The sequence below is a fragment of the Ricinus communis genome, chromosome 5 (assembly GCF_019578655.1).
Source record: "Ricinus communis isolate WT05 ecotype wild-type chromosome 5, ASM1957865v1, whole genome shotgun sequence".
Classification (NCBI taxonomy): Eukaryota; Viridiplantae; Streptophyta; class Magnoliopsida; order Malpighiales; family Euphorbiaceae; genus Ricinus; species Ricinus communis.
This window is the reverse complement of record NC_063260.1, coordinates 12,836,885-12,852,985: the sequence shown is the minus strand read 5'-3', so window position 1 is coordinate 12,852,985 and position 16,101 is coordinate 12,836,885. Positions and strand designations below refer to the sequence as shown.

General features: G+C 30.2%; 2 protein-coding genes across 3 annotated transcripts; one reads left to right on the top strand and one right to left on the bottom strand.

Moving 5' to 3' along the window:
* The first annotated feature begins 937 nt into the window (after positions 1-937).
* On the top strand, positions 938-4,670 carry LOC8279477 (probable trafficking protein particle complex subunit 13 homolog). Of its 2 annotated transcripts, none has more exons than XM_015719116.3 (12): positions 938-1,345; positions 1,435-1,519; positions 1,595-1,725; positions 1,812-1,914; positions 2,033-2,047; positions 2,488-2,633; positions 2,757-2,943; positions 3,075-3,149; positions 3,464-3,580; positions 3,807-3,851; positions 4,152-4,250; positions 4,429-4,670. In XM_015719116.3, exons 1-12 carry the CDS (start codon positions 1,059-1,061, stop codon positions 4,447-4,449), a joined length of 1,311 nt encoding a protein of 436 aa, XP_015574602.1. In that variant the 5' UTR covers positions 938-1,058; the 3' UTR covers positions 4,450-4,670. The 2 variants fall into 2 exon arrangements, with proteins under 2 accessions (XP_015574602.1, XP_002519036.1); XM_002518990.4 differs by having other exon boundaries at positions 940-1,345; positions 2,757-2,937.
* Positions 4,671-4,815: 145 nt separating this feature from the next.
* On the bottom strand, positions 4,816-6,244 carry LOC8279478 (stem-specific protein TSJT1). The gene is made up of 3 exons (XM_002518991.2): positions 5,854-6,244; positions 5,417-5,657; positions 4,816-5,310 (listed from the first exon to the last, which is right to left on the bottom strand). Exons 1-3 carry the CDS (start codon positions 6,063-6,065, stop codon positions 4,996-4,998), a joined length of 768 nt encoding a protein of 255 aa, XP_002519037.1. The 5' UTR covers positions 6,066-6,244; the 3' UTR covers positions 4,816-4,995.
* Between the last annotated feature and the right edge of the window lie 9,857 nt (positions 6,245-16,101).

The following is a 16,101-nucleotide window of genomic DNA, read 5'->3' as shown; positions in this document are numbered from 1 at the left end:
TTTACGTATCTTATTTTTAGTTTCTATCATTTCACTAACAAAATTAAGTAATAGATCCCAAAAAAAAAAAAATTAAGTACTCAAAACTTCCATTAAATATAACATTCTCATAGTTATAAATTTTATTTGGTACTAAATGTATGACTATTAGAAATATTTTACTCTCAAGTGTATAATTATAGAGAGATTGTACTATATAGATTTATTTAGGCAATTTTATTAATTTTATTAATTTTATTATCATTTTTTTTAAATACTCTGGTTAAACATTTTATAAGAGTTACAATCTTAAAGTATAAGATATGTAAATTAATTATATATAATAATATTAATGTTAATTAATGAAAATTACGTTTGATAATTATTTACTAAATTAATAATTAAAAAGTGAACAATAATTTAGGATGAATAAAAAAAAAGAAAATATCTTTTTAGGCCAGAGAATATAATAACAATGTTAGATTATTAATTCTTACAAGAAAAGTAACCTTTTACATTCTTTTAATAATATTATCTAATTGTCAACAGTAATAAATTTTATAATTTCATACTAAGAAGATGAGGTAATAAATTGCCGAGTCACTAAAATGATTATACATTAGTAAAAGGATCTATTCTAGAATTAATAAATATAGTTATTAAATATTTTATCAATATTGCATCATTTTACATATTTAAATGTAGGACGCTATTATTTTCATTATAAAAATTTTAAGATTATTAATGATAATTATTTTTGGAAGAAATTTAAAAGCAGAGTTATTCTTTTTTTAATGTTATTGAATAAAATTATTATGAAATGTAAAGTTAAAAACCTAAATGATAATTAGGCAAAAAAGAAACCACCGTCATTAATTAGATTTCAAAAGAAAACGGACACTACGAATTGCAATTAGAAAACGACGGCGTAATACTATAACTAACCGAATAAACGACATGAGCTGGTGTTGGAGAAGTACATTTTTATAACTAATCTCAGTTACTATCTTCGTTTCTCCAATTCCTTTTGAATTCATAGAATCAGACATTTCAACTTCCAAAAATTCATTGTGAGAATCATGAGCACAACACCGGGAACGCACTCGCTTGCCTTTCGAGTGATGAGGCTATGCAGGCCGTCTTTCCACGTGGACGCGCAGCTGCTTGTGGACCCCTCCGATCTCATAGTCGGCGAAGACATCTTCGACGATCCAGTTGCCGCTTCACGCCTTCCTCCTCTCATTGACAGCCATATCACCAAGCTCACCGATACATCTGATCTCAGCTACCGCACTAGATTCCTCCACCAACACCCTTCTGATTCATTCGGCCTCACTGGCCTCCTTGTCCTTCCTCAAGCCTTCGGGTGCGATATTAAATTCAATCATATATCATATTCTCTTTTTTAATACACTTAACTTAGTTATTGATCTTGTTCATTGTTTTTGTTGTTAGGGCTATATATTTGGGAGAAACATTTTGCAGCTATATTAGCATAAATAACAGTTCTAATTTTGAAGTTAGGGACGTTATTATCAAGGTAAGTTTTTTGCAGTTACATTATGATTTTTGCATGTGTGAACCTTGTAAAACTTTTGTAATTAAATCTCTGTAGGCAGAAATTCAAACAGAGAGACAGAGGATCCTCCTTTTAGACACATCAAAAAACCCTGTAGAGTCAATACGTGCTGGAGGCCGTTATGATTTCATTGTTGAGCATGATGTTAAGGAACTTGGGGCTCATACGTATGTTTTATCTATCAATTTAATTATTTATTACTATATTAAAAATGTTCTATGATTTGACATTGCTTTTGTGACAACTCTTTTAGGCTAGTCTGCACCGCACTTTACAGTGACGGTGATGGTGAACGCAAATATCTTCCTCAGTTTTTTAAGTTCATTGTTGCCAATCCACTTTCAGTTAGGACCAAGGTGTTTGTTATATGTAATAATTCACTTTGATTGCTGTAGACTTTTGTATATGCAAATTAAATCATTCCAAATGAAATCAGTCTAATATGCTTTCTTTTATTTTTTTTTAACTGTGCAGGTCCGTGTTGTCAAGGTATGACCAGCTTCACTCCATTTTTGTATTTTAAATTTTTTATCCTTCATGGGAACACATGGTTTGATGGTTTTAGATTTCATTTATGAGAATTGGCAGAAATGCTGTTAGCCCCAATACTTTAGCCATCAGGATTAGATTTCATTATGTTTCAATTTTCTAATACTGTAGGTCTCGGTAATTCTCTTTTAGTTTAGCAAAGTTGCGAATATTGTTGTTTCAATTTTTGAAGTGTTTGCAGGCCATCTGATTTGCAGTCATTCGAAATTCTTGTGTTTAACGTTTCTAGTCACTATGATTTAATGATCTCTTGACAGTTTCTTTTTCCCAATTACATTGACGTCCATATTATTGTTTCTTAAATTGTCAATTTTATGCTACTGCTTTGGTTATCCATGGAATTCTCATCTTCAATCTAACTTCTACATCTTACATCTCAGGAAACTACATATTTAGAGGCATGCATTGAAAACCATACAAAGACAAACCTTTATATGGATCAAGTTGAGTTTGAGCCAGCTCAACATTGGAGCGCAAAAATAATAAAAGATGATGAAAAACAATCTGAAAAAGATTCTCTAACCAGGTTGGTACAGATGTGTTATTTGGGATCAGTATTGTCAAATTAACATGTTTTTATTTTTGCATTTTCATTGTTGCAATTGATAATAGCACATTAATATTCTTGTTGCTATTCACATGCTAACAGGGAGATATTCAAGCCTCCTGTTCTCATTAGATCTGGTGGAGGAATTCACAACTATCTTTATCAATTGCGATTGTCTGCCCATGGTGCTGCTCAAAGTAATGTTCTTGGGAAGCTTCAAATAACATGGCGTACAAATTTAGGTGAACCTGGTCGCCTGCAGACACAGCAAATTCTTGGCACTGTAAATGTGCTTTCAAAACTGGGAACTTCCTTTCTATGTTATTGTATCCTAGATTTATCTTGCCTGCCTGTGCATTATGACATGTCCAGACGTATTGAATGGATGCTGTACCTACTATCTATTACCTTCCTCTGCAGCCCATCACCCGTAAGGAGATTGAATTGTGCATTGCGAAGGTTCCAGCTGTCATCAACCTGGACAAGCCCTTTTCGGTAATTATACAACTTATGTATTTTCTGCAATAAAAATTGATTAATTTCTTTCTAAATGCAAGCATTTGAATTTACCTTCTAGCAAATTATATGCAAAAAGATGTGCCTTGTAGGGTGTCTTTGTTTGTCATTCACTTACCTCAATTCAACCTATCCACACTCACCTAAGAAATTTTGCAGTTAGATTCATCCTTCCTGTAGTGAACTTCTATCTTAACCATATCATATCTTACTGCCTCTATACCTTAAAAACTTACCCAGTGTTTCTCTGGATAGTTGATTTATTTGGCAACTGAATCAGTCGGTTTTCTCAGGTGCATTTGAAGCTGACTAACCATACAGATAAAGAATTGGGCCCCTTTGAGGTTTGGTTATCACAAGATGGTTCTGTTGAGGAGAAGGCTGTTACAATTAATGGTCTTCAGACAATGGTATTCTTTTCAATTATGCATTCGATTATCTACTTCTCTAAGCCTTTCACAATTCTGTGACCTTAATTCTGTGGTTTGCCTAAATTATCTATTTGGGGGTTAGGAAAACATGAATCTGCAGTAGTCCTGTTGAATCGTTTGAATTTTAAGGCATGATTAGGATAATTGATTTTCTAAGCGCACAGGGTCTTGATTGTTATAATACTAATGTGGATGACCTCTACAGGAATTATCACAGTTGGAGGCATTTGGAACCACAGATTTTCACTTGGTATGAAGAACGATTCTGACCCTTGCCTTTTTCATGCAATGTTTGACACTTAACTTATTATTGCAAGTAAAGTTTTTCATTAACTTTTGATACCAAGCCTGAAACCCTGCTGGTTGTATAAGATTTTGGATTATAACTTTCGCCTAAAAAGTTGGTTGGTTCGATGGTAGGAAATATTTGCGAGATCATGGTAGTTCAGATTATTTCTCATGCTGGCTTAATATGTTACCTTTGCCATTGTTTAAAATTCTTGGTGTTGGAGATAGAATATGATTTCTGAGTGCTGCTTTATTTCTGCAGAACTTAATTGCCACTAAACTCGGTGTCCAAAGAATAACAGGCATTACAGTGTTTGATAAATCAGAGAAGAAAACATATGACCCGCTGCCTGATTTAGAGGTTAGTTTTTTTAATACTAGTCTGCAATGTTTTTAGAGATCATAAGTTTTTCCACACTAGCTAATGATGTTTTTCGAGATTTTCGAGATCACTGGCATTTTGAGTACCAGATTTTGGTGCATAATATAGTCTCCGCTATTTCAACTATTAACATTGATCTTATCATTTAACTTTTCAGATATTTGTGGCCATCGATTGATTTACCAATTAGTGTCCGCGGAGGTCTACTTTGTATCCTAGGAGGAATTTTACATCCATGGAGAAACCAAAAGGTGTTGATAAATCAAAGTATCAAGTTAACTTGGATGGTAGGATTTGTTCTCTGGTGCTTTTTCGGTTGGGAAACATAAGATTATTTTGACAAGTTAACATAATGTATCTTTTTTCACATTGATAATGATTTTATAGAGGCCTTTGACACTCTGCTGGTTTCTTTCTGTGCTGCCACAAGCTGCAACTAAATATCATAGTTGAGCACTTGTTGGCGCTCCAGTAATACTTCAAAGAAATAATGTAGAGTGGATGATACTTATAACTACAAATGAAAGTTATACATCAACCTACATGCACGAAAGGGAAATTTTCTTGTTCATTGAATAATACTCGGATAATTCAAAGCTTAATTAGGAGATTAGGAGAATATAAACAGGAAATCAGAACACGAAACAAAACAAACAATTAAAGTTCTTAGCTACACTATATGTCCCCCATCTTTATCAGTAATGCGCACACATTTTCGGTTGGCTTAGGCTTGCGAGCCTCTCAATGCCCAATTGGCTTCGCTACCAACACGGGGCATGCTACTAATCCTAGATTGATTATCAACCTTGAAGTTGGCTCCACACATTGCACCCTCACTGTCAATCCTAGGCATTGCTTTCATTTTGCTCCTTGGATGTTCGAAGCTCATCAACCCTTGTTCACTGTGGAACATGCACCCTGATGGAAATGGTGCAAATGACTTGGCACAGCTTCCTTTTATGACCTCCAAGTTGTCAGATATCACCACAGAACCATCAGCTGCAATGCCCCAGTATAGCCCCACACCTTCATTTGCACCCTGCACCAACAAAATCAAAATGGCCATTCCAAGCGTAACAATTAGTCATCTAAACAGGATAGACGCAGCAGTGAGAATACATCAAATGGGTTGCAAAAAGGCCTACCAGGGCTGCAAAGACATGTCCAGATTTGGTATCATAGACCACGAAGCCGAAGGTGCCTTCCAGTTCCTTGAGCACCTGGTGTGCTGGGTATGGCCCACGATCACGTAGGGTCTTGTATGCTTCAATTACAAACATGGCCTCATTGGTTCCCTTCGATAACCCATATTGTCTATTGAGGCTGCACAAGTTGTTTAAGCTCCCCAAGAAAATGCAGTATACGTCATTCAATCCACAAAACAACCTACAATAAATCGTATCATAATGATCAAGTTAGACACACAAAAAGATAATTATATCAATAATGCGCCGGTTGATCTAGACATTATGTGATTGAGATATATGTACAATTTATTTTTGTTTCTTGATCTTGCGTTTTACTTTTCTGGGTTTTCAATGAGATGCAGATCCCAATCTGCAGAGAGAAGAAAGAAAGGTACCTCTGATGAATTGGGAAAGGATTTTTGGGAGGGATATAGGCAAGGGAGGCAGAATCTCCAAAGCTAATTGAGAAAGCATTAGAAAGATCAGAAGATGCGAAATCCTTGAGAATCTGTTCAGGAAGCTGAGGCTTTCTTGATGATGCCAATGAAGCTGGGCTGTTCAGCTCCTGAGGTGGATTCACTAACCCTTTGTTGAATATTGCCAACATTTTTAATCCTTTAACGATTCAAACACAAAAACAAAACAAACTTTGATCAAAAGCAACACACACTTCAATGAGAAATAGAGACTGATATGATGATTTGCAATGCAGACAAAGAAGTGATTGCCTTGTATATATAGCGTCAGGAAGAGAGATACAAGAGAATGTTGCATGGCGTGGCAACATTATCCGAACTCGAAATTCAAGGCTTCTAAGACGCGTTATTGTTAGTTAAGAAGAGCGCCTTTTTTAGGTAATAATGATTTTCTTGAGGACATTTTCAAGTTCAAGAAATCATGTCAGTCGTTGGATTAACGTCTTTCTCCTGATCTCACGGTTTATAAGTTTTTATTCATATGAGATCCTTTTCGATCTGTATATTTTACTAATAAACAGATAGGATAATCTTTTCATTAAGTCTTTATTATCCAATATGATTCACCCTTTGTAAGAGCACATGGGAATGTAAGATATTGAGTCTATTATCATATATAACCTAATTTTAAATTCTGAAAAATGATTCAACTGAACAAATGCTTCATAAACTTAAATTTTAAATAATATAATTAAATGGTACTTTTCCATCTGAGGAACAAATTTCAATTTGCTGATATTCTTTTTCTGCTGAAGATAGATTTTAATATCAAAGAAAAGATTTAATAATGGATATTTGTTATTAAAATGGTTTACAGTTTGTTTATTTCCAACCTCAAATTTAATAATCTAATCTGACGGTGCATCATGTGACAACAGCATTGATCTGGTTAATAAATATATGGGTGCTTACCAAGAAGATTAATTTTGGATAAAATATAGAGGAAAAGAAGGACATAGTCCAAGGATCTTATCCAGAAAGTAGATGTGTTGTTGAGGTGAGAGTGACAGTGATCTGAGTCAGCAGCCTCCTCGTGGAATCCATCGGCGAGTAATTGCCAATCGCCAATTGCCATGTCATTTAAGTTTTTTCTTTTACTGCTGCATATTAATCTAATGAGATCTCCTCAAAAGCACTATCACTAGATATATATATTATGATGCTTTCAAGGCTTTAAATCTCAAGATTGCTATTATAAACATCTTTATTTATATTTGAATCCTCGTTAGATATTTTCCTGTTTATAGCAAATATTAAGATTTAATTACTCTCTGTTATGTAATTCATAATTATTAATTTTTTATGAATTAAAAATAAGTTACATTTATTTGGATTTTTTAGTTTATTATTTTATAAATTTAGATAATTTAAATTATTTTTTTATGTGAGATTAAATTTTGATTCATTAACATTGCTTATTGTTGTTAATTCTTTTCATTGATTGATTAGTTATAAAGTTTTCAGTTTCAGATTTATAACATCAGTGGGTGGGAACAACATCCATCCTTCCTGAATGATGTTGATACACAACTAATAATTCTTCCTTTTATCATTTATTGAAACATTATAGAACCCTAACAACAAATTTTTATTTTATTTTATTCTAAAAACTTTACATTCACTATATTAAACAATGAAAAGTAATTTCTTTTCGAAGATCCTTTACAATAAATATACAAATTAAAAAAATACAAATCACACGTATTATTAAGTAAAAAAAAAAAAACCCACAAAAAGCAACATTTCATTAATTTCTTGACTTGTAAAATTTTATGATTTGAATTTTTATAATTTTTATCTGAAAGAATTCTTAATAAAGGCATCTCGTTTGATTGTTTTTTAAACAAAATTATTATAATTGTCTATTTTCTTTCTAAATAACTCAAATTTCTTTAAAAAATCACAAAATTTCAAATTAAATCTCATAATGTATTCTTTTATCTTTGTGCTAAAAATCATTAGTAGTATGATATAAGAATTCTTTTAGTTCTCACAAGTTAGCAAAATTTTTATTTAATATTAAATATATTGACTTAACTTTTTATTCTTAAAATTAAACGGCTTCAATTTGGTGATTTACTTATAGAGTGTTCATAGATATTAAGCTATTCTTATTACATTTTCTGCGGTATAATTGATGTTTCTAAATTAGTGTTTGCAAGTGTACGAACCGAATAATAGTTCATGCAAGCTCACCATGAGGTCGATCTCACAAGGAATTTTATAGCATATATTATAAAGACTAACTATCAAACAAAATACTGAAAATAAATATAAACATTCTAAACTAATATTTTGAGAGTGATCTTTAGTTTAATAGAAAAATTAAATAACCAGAAAATAAATATACAACTGGAATAATTAATATAAACTATATGATAAAATAGCATTTAGTCCAGCTTTTACTTAATAATCCCCTTAATTCCCTCAAGCCCTAATCTAACAGATGAAATGGTAATGTGTCTTTTTTCCTAAGTCACTCAAGCTAATTATGCAACTTAGGTTTCTTATATCAACATAGATTAAAGTAAAGATGATGTTTCTAATACTTTTAACATAAAGATTTTTATAATAAATATTACTACTAAATTGATATGATGGTCAACCAATAATAATAGATGAAACTAATGAACATATGAAGATAAAGAAATCATTCATTAAACTCAAAATATATAAGGTTCATACACAAGTAAAAAACCAAACTAAAAACGTATAGAACTTAGCCTAACATAATCAATCCAATGATTATTGTAATTAAATAGAAAGACTTAAGATTCGTAAAACAGAAAACTAAAACTTCTTCAAAGTTCAAAGGCTCTTCAAGGAATAAATAAGATTGGTCGTCTTTCTTCATGTCTTCAAAAAGCTTTTCTGATTCTTCGAAGAATAATGCAACTCCACCTAGCTAGATGTAGAAAATGATGAACTATAAAAATTTCTGCAGAGAATAATAGAAACCTTTTTCAGAGAGAATTGTAGTAGCCGAAAAACTCCCTGTTTTATTTAACAGCTACTCCTTGTAAAGATTCAATTCCTAGAGTTTTTTTCTCAACACATAACTACTATAGTTAGCCTCTACTGTCCTAAATAAATTAAACAACTCAAAAAAATAATTATCCACTAATTACATAATAATTACTTAAACGCTCCTTCTTGGGCTTTAATGAATTAAGTTAGGCCTAAGCTATTGATAGCCCGCGTGTCTGATTCTCAAGTTTTTTATAGCCGCGATCCAATTAAAGCTAATTAGTGTGGTTTTAGCTCAAATTCTCTTCTTTAGCGATTATTTTCTGAATTTAGACAAGAAAACTAAAGTGAGGTAAAAACACATCTTTTCACTTATAATAGAAATATATCATTCAAACTCTAAAATACCATTAAATATCTATATACAATTTGGATGGACGAGAGTTTATGAATTTTCCAATGGAGGATCTATAAAGTGAATGGGTTGTTTACATATTGCTCAAGTCCATCGAGCCTCAATGTCAATACTTATATGAAATGGGATGGCCTTGTTAGTATAGAGTTTTGCTCATCACCATAATTGTCAAGCTCAGTCGAGCTACGTTATTGAAAGAAATAATAATAATAATAATAATCGAGTCATGTCAGTTCAATCGAATAAAATGTGAAACATATAATAATTTGATTCAGTCGTCTTCTAAAGCGTATTTCTACACTAATTCGTTTGGATCAATTGATAGTTTAGTGATAAAATTATGGATTACAAAAGTAAAATAATTGATATGACAGCTTCTAAGGATGCCATGCCAATTAATGTTCAAATTAGGATAAATGTGCTTTTACGAAGAAACAAAACTAGCTTTAGTGTCATTTTATTGCATTACTTATTTATATAATTAACTATACTTCAAATCTTTTATGTAAAACAATTTTTAATAAAAAAATTATTAATTTTTATCAAATAATTTTTCTAAAAAAATATTTTATGTCAACTTTGTTTATGCAAAATTTTAGATTTTAAATTATAAGAATTTTATTTTATTATTTATGAGATTTTACAAATTTATTAAATTATGATATTTTAATTTTAGAATTTAAACAATATGCTATGTTAAACACACTCATATTATTATATAATTTTAATAAATTTAGTTTTATTCAATATAATAAAATTAACATTATAAAAACTACTATGCATTTTATTTAATATTTAATGCACATCTAGAAAAACACCGGTTCAATATCGTTCGATCCGAGTTGAATGTCCGGGCCGGAATTGGAAACATAGTTCATGTAGTTTAGGCCCGGATTAGAGCAACAGTGACAGCAGCAATACTGATCAAAGGGCTCAGGTCGTCAAGGGTTTCTTTTCTATAATTTGTCAAACGCTGTAAGCCCATGGGCCGCTTTAATTTTGGACCATAAGTCCATTTGTCAAAAGGGACAGCTCATTGCTATCAACCCACTAGGGAGCATGAGCCCTTCTATTGTTAGGTTTAATAGGCCTAATTTGAATTTGTATAGTGAATGCTTTGTTCTGATTTCAAATCCTGGGCCTCATCAACAACACCTCGTTTGCTTTTGACAAAAAAAGAAGTCAGCATACATTATTTGAATATGATATATCAATAAACTGATAATTATAGAAATTTATTTACACAAGTGATTGACACACATTTGTAATATTATTATTATAAATATCATCGTTTTCTTTTAAGGAATTCGAGTCAAAATTGTCTAATAATGACAGAGATTTCGCAATTCTATTCCATGCCAGCCACCACGTACATACCCGTACTCAAAACAAAAATCCACAATGTCATTGCATGGACAAGAAGACCAAACCAAATGATAATGATCCGCTTGTCGTGTTCGTATTAAAGTAACTCCTCCACTGTCTTAGCACATGCTATCATGTCGTTTTCCGTTTTATTTTACAAAAGCATGATACCAATGTCGTCTTATTAAAATGAAAACAAACGCGGCACATCCACGCAGTGATGTGAAAATACACACGTGTCCTTGTCACTGTCAGTTGCATGGGCTTCTGTACACCGACCTACTCGTTATCTGCCACGTAGGAGTCGCATATTAGCCCCACAGAATTTAGCACAGAAAAACGTCACTGCTGACATGGCAATGAGTTTTTAAAAAAATTTCGAATTATTCGTTTCTGGATACAAAGTGGCATTTGGATTTCTTTTCATGTAAGCTCTTGTGGGGCTCTGAATTGTGGGCTGGCTGACTGTACATATTAAGCTTCACCATACATTAAGAAATATTTTTTTAAAAAGTACCTAGAATTAGAAGAAGCCCTTTTTTTTTCTTTCAGAGCTTCTTTTATATTACTTAAAATAATTTATTTTATTCAAAGAATTATTAAAATTAATTTTTATTTGTTTCTGTTTTTTTTTATTTCTTCGTAATTTATATTTATTCTTTCTTTTTTCTTGTTAAATTTTCATATGAAATTAAATAAAAATACTTGAGTAATAAAAAAGCATCAAGTATTTCTCAAGTTTTCTTTATAAATATGAAACAAAAAAAAAAAACCCCACAAACCCTAACACTTTCTGTAATATAGCAATATAAGGAAGTGCTATACTTAGTAAATGACCAAGACGTGACTAGATTCGTACACATCTTCATTTTTGATCCAATTTATGGGGCCTTTGCCTCATATCAGCGTAGGACAAATATTGGTTTTTTCACATCTCTATTAAATTAAGGTATCAATATAATTTGATCTAAGTGTCATATAATTAGATTTAGAGAATAATGTAATGGCCTTCTTAATTGGTACTATTAGGCCTCCAATCTCCAATTAATAAATGATTGGTTGCTATTAGATAATAAATAACCCCAACTAATAATAAGAAAATTGTCTTTGTGTTATGGGGAGTAGATTCTCATAGTTATTTGAATTGTCTGTTTTCCTTTCTGCAACATGATAGAATTTGTAGGATGGTTTTATGTCATTATCTACTTTCTTCTCATCCCAACTCTCAATGAGAGTTGCGAAACCCCACTCAACCAAAAACAATATGGATATGCCTCTTTTCTTTTTCTTTTAAGATAACAATGTCAATTGATTTTGCTGCGTTGAAAATACAATATATTATGCAAATACAAGTAACTCTTATTTTCCTTCCTTCCCCTTTTTTCTCTTTTACAAAAAATTATAAATAAATAAAATTAGATATTTGAATTATTTATTTATTTTCGTATGTGCATTATAGGATGTCTTAACATTTAATTTAATCTTTCATTTCCGAATAATGCAGAAAATTTATTTAAATATTCATTGCATTCTGTGAATTAGAAATTTAAAACTAGTCAAACTTGTAAAACTAAAGAGAAAGGGAGGAGCCAGCAATAGCTGGTTCAATAGTCAAACTTGAACCACTTAAAGAAATGGTAGCCGTACAAATAATTGTTGTGGATGGAATAATATTCAAATTCATGTCATCATCACCGAAAATAATATATGTAAATATCAATTGGTTAATCATACCAAACATTAATTAAAAATTCAATACTTATATGCTAAATTTAAAAAAGATTTTAAGATTTAAAATTTTTAATATTAAATTAATTTTTATTTTTATAACGAATATAAATTTTTTTTTTATTTAAAAAAAAAAAAAAAAAAAACTAGACACGTGCAAAACGAGGTCAAAAGAATGTTAATTAGGGTGCCCGCCTTTAGACATGTAAATTAAATCTGATTTGAAGTATGTACAGAAAGGACAATTCCACTGCGCTGGAATTTCTTAGTTTTTTTCTGCTTGTTGTGAAATTGCTGTCACGTGAAAGCCGAGCCTATAAATATATAATTATGTGTTGGCCAATTAGCATGAAACTGGACTTCCTATAAAATACGAGAGATGACAGTTAATTATCAATAATTACAAGTTAAACCTAGTCGAACAAAAAACATATGAGAGAGAGAGAGAGAGAGAGAAGGAGAGGTTAGGATAACTGTAAGAGCATAAAGAGAAATTTAGGTTAAAGGAAGGTGTGATTATATGGAATGTGGAACCATGTGGCGTTTGCAATTTTGTGTTTTCATATAATGGGATGTCGCAACCTTTGGGGTTTGCTACTTCACAGGGTCATGCTAAATATGCCTAATTTTCTCATTTATTTTTCATAAATTTTTTAATTAGGCTATATATATATATATATTTTTTTTTCTAATTATATATTGATTTTATAAATAAATAATATTTTATTAATTTTAAATAATTAAATATATAAAATTTATTTAATATCAAAATATAAATAACTTATATTTACACATCATTCATCTATTTTATTATGATATATATAAGTAGTGTAGATAAGATTTATTTTTAAATAAATATAAAAATATTTTTTATAGTTTTATCTGTTCACTTACAAATTAAGATAAAAAGTATATATCTCATTAAAAAATCTAGATTTATAATATTCAGTCACATTCACTCCAATAAGTCATTATTATCAAGTTGCATATAATTTTTAAATTTTTAATTTCAACACTATATTTTAGTATTGATTTCAATTTTAGTATTTAATGAAATTATTTGTCAAATCTGCTAGCTGGGCGTGAAATCCAGTAACAACAGAAAAGAACTAATATTAGAGTAGTTGATTCATTCCATTACCAAAATATTATCATTTAAGTATATAAATTAATTTATTTTTCTAATTTTAGAGTTTCATTAATCTTACGTGTTTAAACGATAATATTTTAATAGTGAAGGTGCTGACTTAATTCATTCTTTTTATTATTATTGCCAAAATTCATACTACATTAAGAAATTTTATTAATAATTTCATTAAAAATTAAAATCAAAATTAATATTAGAATTAAAAATTTGAACAATACACGTTAGATTTGATAATAAATAATTTTTAACAATTAAGTCTAATAAAATCACATAGTATCTTTTTATAATTATTCCAGTCTATCTTTTTACAGTTTGTTGTTTTCAATTTATTAATCTGGCAATAATAATTATGTTTTGCTGTGAATTTTACCGATTGCTCCCAATACTTTCATTAAACCGATGGATCTCCCCTCTTTTCATAAACAACATCCACACATTCTAACTCTACCTTAAATGATGATTTGTGGCATTGATGAGTTCAACGTTGAAGAATTATGATTCTTTCTATATTACATTTAACTTTTATTGTTACTTTTTCTGATTCAAAATGATATAAATGAATGAAGAAAATTCTAAAGAGGCGAAAGAAAGCGATGAATCACTTGTCTATATAAGCAAAAATAATCTTTTGTTTATGGTTATAAGCTATAAGTTACACAAATTGAAGTAGCTAAATAATAATTCTTTTGAAAAAAATAAGTACATCGATGAATCGATCGTGCTAAGTACAGAAAGCAGCTGATGTATTAAATTTAAATATAAATTAATTTAAAATAGAATATTAGAAATCGTGTTGGATCATAAAAGATTTTAATTCATGTTAAAATAATATTAAATTGAAAATTAAAAATATTATAAAAATAGAATTTAAAAATTTATTAAATCAATTAAAATATTAAGTTAAGAAACTATATGGAATTGCTCTTCCATAAAAGTTGAGCAATTTGCGGCTAAAGTTTGTTGAGATGTTGTTATAAAAGCATCTTGTGGTCATCTTATTAAATCCGTACTCAACTTATACCAAATAAATAAATTTATTATTTGTATTGTATAAATTCAAATTTCAATTGAAAACAGAAAGTGTTACGTTACAAAATATATTCAGTCATAGAAACGTATATTTCTTAATGTCAAAAGGCACTCTGAAATTCATTTTCTTTTTTTCGTTTTTTCTTTTAATAAAACAGGAAGAATTTAATTTAAGGTATGTGATTTCTTCTAGAATTGTTTGTAGATATACGATTATTACGAGTTTCATTTACTAATGTGACGTTATCAAACCTTTTTATTTTTTCATTATAAAAAGAGATTTGGTTGAAAAAAGAGTTTCGTCTAACCAACTTTAAAAAATTAACTTCCTTATAACATTTTTGAATTTATAGGAGGGATGAATTTAGAAAATAGTTCTGTTATGACTGATTATAAATAATTAATAATATACCATTATTCATAAAAAAGAAAAAAATTTATTGACAAAAACAATAGTGATTCTTAAATATAGTCTAACCCAATAAATAAGGGAAAAAAAACGTAACAAAGGTAATACAGTTCATTCTCCTTGTATAAAAGAAAAATGTAATATGATGATGCATATATTTCCTTTAATAATTTTTTAAAAAATTAATTTTATATAATATATATAAAATCTAAATTTGTCCTAGTGCTACTGATTTGTTAAAAGTATTTGCCTTTGGGCACTGACAAGAATTTCTGGATTCCACCATTAAAATATGGACCATGTGAAGCTTGAAAATATCTCTTGCGAGGACATAGGATATTCGGAGCAGGAATTTTGATTCAGACTTGGTTGGACTTTTTGCATTGTGTTATCTTGGCACCCTGCATTTTAAAGATTTATACATAAATACAAACAGAAACTTGTACCAATTGGAAATAGCCATTGAAGAAAGAATTTGTAGTCTTCTATACGCCTACCGAATTGACTCAAATTAGTGGCTCATAATTCAAATTTTGATTTTATTAGAAACTTCTTTCCATTTAACCCTGCCTTTAATTTGTTTTGTTTATCAATTGCAAAATGGATGAGATTTAAAAATACTGGAAAAGTTTCCAACTAAAAAAAAAAAAAAGTATTTTCTGATGACTACTCTCTTTCAAAGAGAAGTTGTCCCGTCGTTAACTGAACAAGACAAGTCCATGATGAAAGTTAAGGTAAAGAGATAAGCCAGAGATGGTGGATATGGATACGAATGAATCTCTTCACGATACTATTATTTCAGACGTAGTTGAGGAGGCAGTTGTAGGGTGTCCTATAGGGACTATCTTGTAAGCGAAGTTAAGGATGGAATCATTGACTCTAGCTATGATATTAAGGTTGATGAGGGTGATGCCAAAATCATCAAGAATGGAATGGAAACTGTTGTCGTTCTCTCGGTTGATTTCAGAAATCGCTTAAAGCAGCCTTAAAAAAACTCAGTGGTAGTGAAATTATAGGGGAAATCTCTAGGGTACCGAATACTGAGTACTGAGATGAATTCTCTATGGCGACTCAAGGTCACCACAAGGTTATTGATTTAGAAAATGG